The 6777-nt window shown below is 36.5% G+C and overlaps 1 protein-coding gene across 1 annotated transcript; it reads right to left on the bottom strand.

Moving 5' to 3' along the window:
• Positions 1-274: 274 nt before the first annotated feature.
• On the bottom strand, positions 275-5666 carry commd9 (COMM domain containing 9). The gene is made up of 6 exons (XM_061722580.1): positions 5570-5666; positions 4919-5035; positions 4226-4365; positions 3399-3433; positions 3140-3243; positions 275-2321 (listed from the first exon to the last, which is right to left on the bottom strand). Exons 1-6 carry the CDS (start codon positions 5621-5623, stop codon positions 2184-2186), a joined length of 588 nt encoding a protein of 195 aa, XP_061578564.1. The 5' UTR covers positions 5624-5666; the 3' UTR covers positions 275-2183.
• Between the last annotated feature and the right edge of the window lie 1111 nt (positions 5667-6777).

The following is a 6777-nucleotide window of genomic DNA, read 5'->3' as shown; positions in this document are numbered from 1 at the left end:
TGATTCTGACATCAGGCCTACAACTTTTCTTTCCAAAGTAATAATTGTTACCAAGTCAAAATTCCTTATTTCTTTGAAATATTACATTTAGTTATGTTGTTTACACATTTTTTTAAACCAACTTTATTTGAGTCATATTTATGAAACACAAGTTAAAATTCAAATCTGTCAAATCTAAATTACAATGAAAATGTCTGAATTTAGGTTAACCGAGTGAAAATACATTAGACTCAATTCTAAATGATTCAAAGAGGCAGACTGCATTCACTTTTAAGAAAAAAATTAAGGTTGTTTTTCCAAACTGAAATACATTTCTTTCTTGAATAAACATAATTAAAAAAGAAAAAGTAGTCCTGTTTATCTGAATTAACAAGATACTGTCAATTGCATTAAATGGCTACAGCCTGGGAGGATAATTGAAAGATGTGTAGTGTGTTGAGACATGATTTCCAAGATGTTTTATTACAGTGATTTGAAACATTATTAGACTTGTCAATGTTGTTGTGTTAGAACCTGTAATCCCTCTCATGACATTTGACAAACTGGCCCCCGTCCCATGAAGCCCAGTGGAGTGTGCACCTAGTAATGGTTCTACAGGGACATACTAACCTCTGTTGTGGAGCTCTCCATCCCTGCTGGGCTCCTGACTTTGGCTGGGCGGCCTTTTATTGGCAGGTTTGCCGTGGTGACATATTCTTTCTACAGAAATGTGTCCTTAATCTATCTCAAAAACACTTTGGCCTGGACTTGGAAGTCATACAGGACCCTCATCACTGAGTTATCTTCCACCTTGGCTTTGGGACTTCCTACCTATAGTCACGACTACATGGTTTATCCTGTACACTATTCTGCAATTTGCATGGGGTCTTGTCTGATGTGGTAGACCTTGGCTTCCATCTCTCTTGGGTTAAGCCCTGTTGTTGTGCTGATGATTAAAGCCAAGGTGCTGTCCTTCAGACTAGCCTTTATAATCACTGGTAGCACCTTTCAATGTCTGTCAATGATACAGACCATGAATGGGCTTCTCTTTCCATGATGATTCCTCCTCATTTCTTCTTCTAATGCACTCAAAAGGGGTGAAGAGACAATAGTGCAAACCGGTGACACAGAACTTGTAAAGAAAATAAGCACAGCAAAACCACCACCCACAAGAAAACACCCTATATCATAACAGTTCAGGTATTTAAAGTACAAATAAGAAATAATGTAATAAAATTACTCAAAATTTTTGAAAAAATAGCCATTATTCAGTTTATATGGAGTTTATACAACAATAGATAACAAAAAGTGTGTCCAAAACATGTAATATCTATGATAAATATCTCCAAAGGTAATTGGATTTCTCATCATGTTAGCATGTGCCTTCTTCTTTTCCTTTTTATTTATTGCAGTAAAATAAAAGTTGAAATGTAGTTCACGCTGGTCATCATCGTTATTTCATTTACCGGTAACTATTTTTTGAAAATGTAAAGAGTGGATTAGACAACAAAAACAAAACTCATCCTGCAGCTTGCTGAGAAAAACACATCCATAGCACTATTGTTACATGAAATCAGAAGCTTATGCAAATACTAAACTTCACTCCAGATTTCACCACCGTCATCTCACTGATGGAAGGTTCTGGGTTTAAACTTGCTGGTTTGGGAAGATCTAGATTATACTTAGACATGTGTGCAAAAGTACCATTTAATCATTCTGACTGGTCAGTGTTTATTGTCAAACATTAGTAGACATTAAAATAAACAAATATTAGGAGATTTAAGTACATTTACTTTGAAATTGTCCTTCATTTTGAAATTCAAGCTCGGACTTCTTACAAACAAAATTTCAAAATAAAAGACACATTTCTGTCACAAGATACCAGTTGTTTCTGATTCTTGTATTCTGTGGCCAAATAAAGCGGCACAGTAAGAAATAAGACAAATAGCTGCAGGTGATGTTTACTTTAGTTGTTTAATGGTGTTAGAAGTGTTTTCATATTATTAACAAAGCAATTTGTTTCCTGAAGTTACCTTGATGAAAAAACTGAGGGTAATTTATTTTTCATGGCACAAAATATCATCAAGATTAGTTTTTAAGTCTAAACTAAAAAGTGCATGAAGATGAAAACTGAAAGAGGAATATGTGGCAACATGTCTGCTATCAGTCTTTGGTCCAAGTGCACACCTCTGTGGACCGCTCTCTCATTTCCCAGCTACCACAGACAGCTGGTCTCTGATGCGTCCCAGTCCATCCAGTATGGTGTCCAGAGATTCCCTGCTTAGCTCCACTGTCACAGTGGAAGTGGGCTCCACACCTGCTGGCGGACAGGGATCCTCCATCTGAAAACACATGTGAATAAGATTATTGTGCAGCAGACGAATAAGGATTTTCAACAGGTCAATTTTAAAATAATAAAAAAAAGTAGTTCAAACATTAAGAATGTTGTGTACACATAAATTCATATAAAAATTTTAAATTAAGTGATTTCAGAGTTTTTTGTCAAGATGAATTGGCACTAGCCTTAAAAAGTCATGTGGTGCAACCATGTTTCATATTAAAATTAATTACCTTAACATCTTGACATCTTTTTTTTTTACAAGTTTTCAGTATTAAACAAAAATGGTTGTTTTTTTAATGGTCGCGCCACATGATATTTCATAAAATGGACATCATCAGTCAAACTTTGTTTGTATATTATGATGGAAATATAAATACAAATGTGTTGCAATCTTATACAGGACTAGAAGACACTTCAGAAATCATGCCAGATAGGGCAGAAGATTGATTTAAATACATTTAGAGAGATTTCAAAAAAAGTTTTCAAAACAAGAGTCCTGGTCGGACGGTCGCACCACATGACATTTTGATGCTTAAAACAACAACAAAATCCCAAATAACTAGTATTTTTTGTAAAATTCAAGTGAGTCCATATGTGGGACAGGTAGGTCATATATATGGTATTTTTTTATCCATTTAAACCTTTTTTGAATTGAAAAAAAAAATCTGTTTTTCAGAAAATATAGGCGTCACGTCATTGACCCAGCAACACGAATGGCTTTCATTCACCACCGTACCTCCCACAGAACCGCAGCACAAAGGCAGCAGAATGAACTGCTGTGGTCACATGACCTCAGCAGGCTGTGGTTCAGGGCCTCACCTTCAGCTGCACCAGGCAGGTCGGCACCGACATACGACTGACGGAGTCTGAACCGGTCACCAAGTCGACTCTCCAGTCCAAGTCCTTCAGTTGAGGGAGGGAGACTGCACACACACATGCACACACGGTTTATGACCATCTTTATCCGAATGTGACCTCTGACCCAGAGTGAGCCACCCCTCCCAGCACCGTGGTTACCTGACCAAACTGACCTAACATGAGGGTTGTGCTGGTAAAGATGAACATGAAATGTACTCACTCTGATGGCTGAGAGCCTCTGTCCTCCATACCGGACTGAAAAACAGTAAAAGGAGGCACGTCATGAAGTTATTACAGTCAGTAATTACATCAAACTTCCCCAAACAACTGTACTGATTCCTGCAGAGGTGAAATGTGTCAGGTTTGATCCTGCTGACTCAATCAGAAACACATTCTTTAAGTTTTAATAACATATTGGGAATACATTACTGGTAAGTGTCACTTTTTTCAGTCATTTAATTGTTAAAACATCTCACTAACTATTGGGATAAAAATATATCTAAAAAAAAAAATAAAAAAATATAAGTTTAGGACAAAAAAAACAGGGTGAGAAATGTGAAAAGAAGGTGAATTCATGTTCAGGGATGGTAGGAAACCCAGATGAAGCAAAACTCAGGGTTTTTATCTCCAGCAGCACACAACAGATCTAGCCTAGTTAGTTTATTTGAGTCTTTTCAGAGAACAGTTAAATGAACTGAGCAGTAACTGGAGCTACCCTGGCACCTCCTCTGGTCCCTGCTGCTGCTGCACAAAGACAGACAGATAAGGACATAAGTGGATGCAGCTGGTCCAGTATCTTTTGCCGCTAAAGCCTGAAACGCTGCCCTTCAGCTGAGCTGACCCCACGCCCCATAACCACACAACAAATACTGATGGTGGATTTCAGGTAAACGGCATCCAAGACGGTTGCCGCTTCCAGCTTAATTGGTGTTACTAATTGTTCCCCACTGTTACTTCAGATTCTTTTTTTCCTGGGATTTGTTCTGATTTCACATATAAACCTGTGACCTGAAACAGTAGGATTCTTCAATGGTTTTTGAAGCGAACCTGTTCTCCAGCAGGATCTTGGTGACCAGGTTCTTCAGGCTGGAGTGGAAGGACTCGGGGAAGGTGGCGAGGATCTGCTCAGGGGAGCTGAGGTTGTGGAAGAGCACGTGATGGGAGAGAGTGTGGAGCGACTGCACCAGCTGTGGGACAAACACACAGTTCATGTTTACACTGAAATGTACAGCTGTTTGAGACCTCCGAGTACCACTTTAAATCCTAAATCCATTTGTGTTTCAAACCCGAAACATGATCACGCCTCACTCATCAATTCATGGCATTTAAAAAAAAGTTTTTAATCAGATAAACACCTTGGTGTTTTGAGATGGTTTATTCTCCAACTGTAGTCTAAAATCATCACATTCAGGACGTTTTTGTGATAAATACATGTTTAAAGTGACTTATGATTCAAATGAAAATAAATCCAAACATGCTCCAATATGAAAATCTATCGCTTCTGTGTCCAGCGATGGACTGGATTTATTTTAAATACATTTTAGTATTCTTGAAGTTTCTGTACAGTCAGCCCTCTGGCACTAACAAAAAGGCTTATGTGGTCCAACATCTCTGTGCTGCTGACCCATATTCATTTCCTGATGCATCCCCGTCAATATTCAGGACTGATGTGTGCACACATGGTTTGAATCCTCAAAACTTCATGTAAGCCCTCACAGTAAGCACTGACATGTGAGTTACCTGAGCAGCCTGGGCTGCAGGGATGCTGAATGTGGCAGCAATGCTTTCAGTCAGCCGGCGATTTAGACCTCGATGACTCTGAACAAAAACATCTCTCACAGCATCTTTAGAAGGAGCCTGAAACACAGAACAAAGTGAACACCATTAGAAAACAAACGGATTAATACCCTGAAAAAACTACAGTCATAAAACTTAACTCAGATATCTAAACGCCTTGTGAATTCCAGTTGAATGAAATACACTTAAAACTTAAGAAATAAGTCCAGTGTGTGTTCACGTTGACAATCGGGTTTAAATGAATAAATGAAAACAAAAACCTACAAACTGTGGTAGAATTAGCTCACAGTGTTTCATGGCAGAAAACAGTTCTCAGTTTATACATTTTCACTTTAGAATCATTGAATGTTATCTACAGCATACACACACATTGTTCAGTTTTTCTCAAATAAATCTAAAACGATCTAAAACTAAGATACAACTTAGGTACGACTATTAAATGAGAAGTGGAGGAGAAGCATCCGGATCCAAGCAGGTCGAAGCAACACGTATCGTTACATTTTAGTGCTGTTATAACAATAATCTGCTGCCAATTAACAGACGACACATCCACTCCCAGTCAGAAAGCGCGTTTTAAAAAATCCTCTTTAAAACCTTCAGAAGAAGCTGTAAATTGGAGAAATCCTCGCTGGAGAGGGCAGCTGCCATGGCGGCATGTGACGCCCAACCAAGTCATGTGACGCAAATATACCGCTATGCCTGATGGGATTTGAAGTTCTGCTCCAACATGTATGCAAACTACAACCGAAAGAAACTTCACTAAACGGAAAACTAATTCTGGTTTAAAGGAGATTTCCTCTTTATAAGGAATTGGTCCACTTCTAATGAAGGAAAAATACAACAACATTTATATATAAAACCAAACATTTATTTCTTAATAATGTATGAGCCATGTTTAAAAGCTAACCACGAAGAAGCAGGTGGCAGGGGAAGGATGTGCAGAAACAAAACAAAAGTCTTAATAATAAAAAATGTCATCACAATTTTGTAACAGTATTTTTTGTCAGTGTATCAATCTTCAGAATTAGACCACTAAACCAAAATTGACAGAAATATACAGCTAATTCTAAATCATGACTTTCAGATTAACAAAATGTATTAATAAATCAGACAGTGCTCAACTATTCACTGGCTAAAGAAACAATAACACTACACAGTCCATGTGATAATAAACATAAATAAAAGTAGTCCAATGAAATGTAATGAAAATATTTAACCTAATTGATGCTTTAGATTGCCTATAAGCGCAATATATATAATAAATGAATGAAGAAGAAAAAAACTACAAAGTACTAACATAAATCTGTTTAAAAAGAGATAAAAAATGATCTATAAACAGGTATATGGGAGACGAAATAGGTTAACGAGGAGTGTGAGAAACAAATAAAATAGGGAAAGGCATATTATACCTGCTTAAGACATGTTTAGATATTTATGTGGATATTTATGTAGTATATATTATATGTTGAGAGGGATAGTTAGAATTATGTAATATATGTTATATGTGTATTAGGTATGTAGCATATATATATATATTTATAGGGATATTTATGTAGTTTATATAGTGTATAATTATATAGATTTATATAATATTTGTATTTTCTATATATTGATATAATATTTATGTAATATTTATATTTTCTATAAACTTATATGGATAATTATGTAAGTAACAGGCATGTTTACGTAGTATTTATATAGACTATATTTATACGGATATTGTGTAGATATAATAATAACAATAATGTAAATTCATAGAGTTATAAAAGGGTAGGAACTAGGAAAAAGTGTATACTTCTTCC

This window comes from Cololabis saira, chromosome 5 (assembly GCF_033807715.1).
Source record: "Cololabis saira isolate AMF1-May2022 chromosome 5, fColSai1.1, whole genome shotgun sequence".
In the NCBI taxonomy this organism is placed as follows: domain Eukaryota; kingdom Metazoa; phylum Chordata; class Actinopteri; order Beloniformes; family Belonidae; genus Cololabis; species Cololabis saira.
This window is presented reverse-complemented; position numbering and strand designations above follow the sequence as displayed.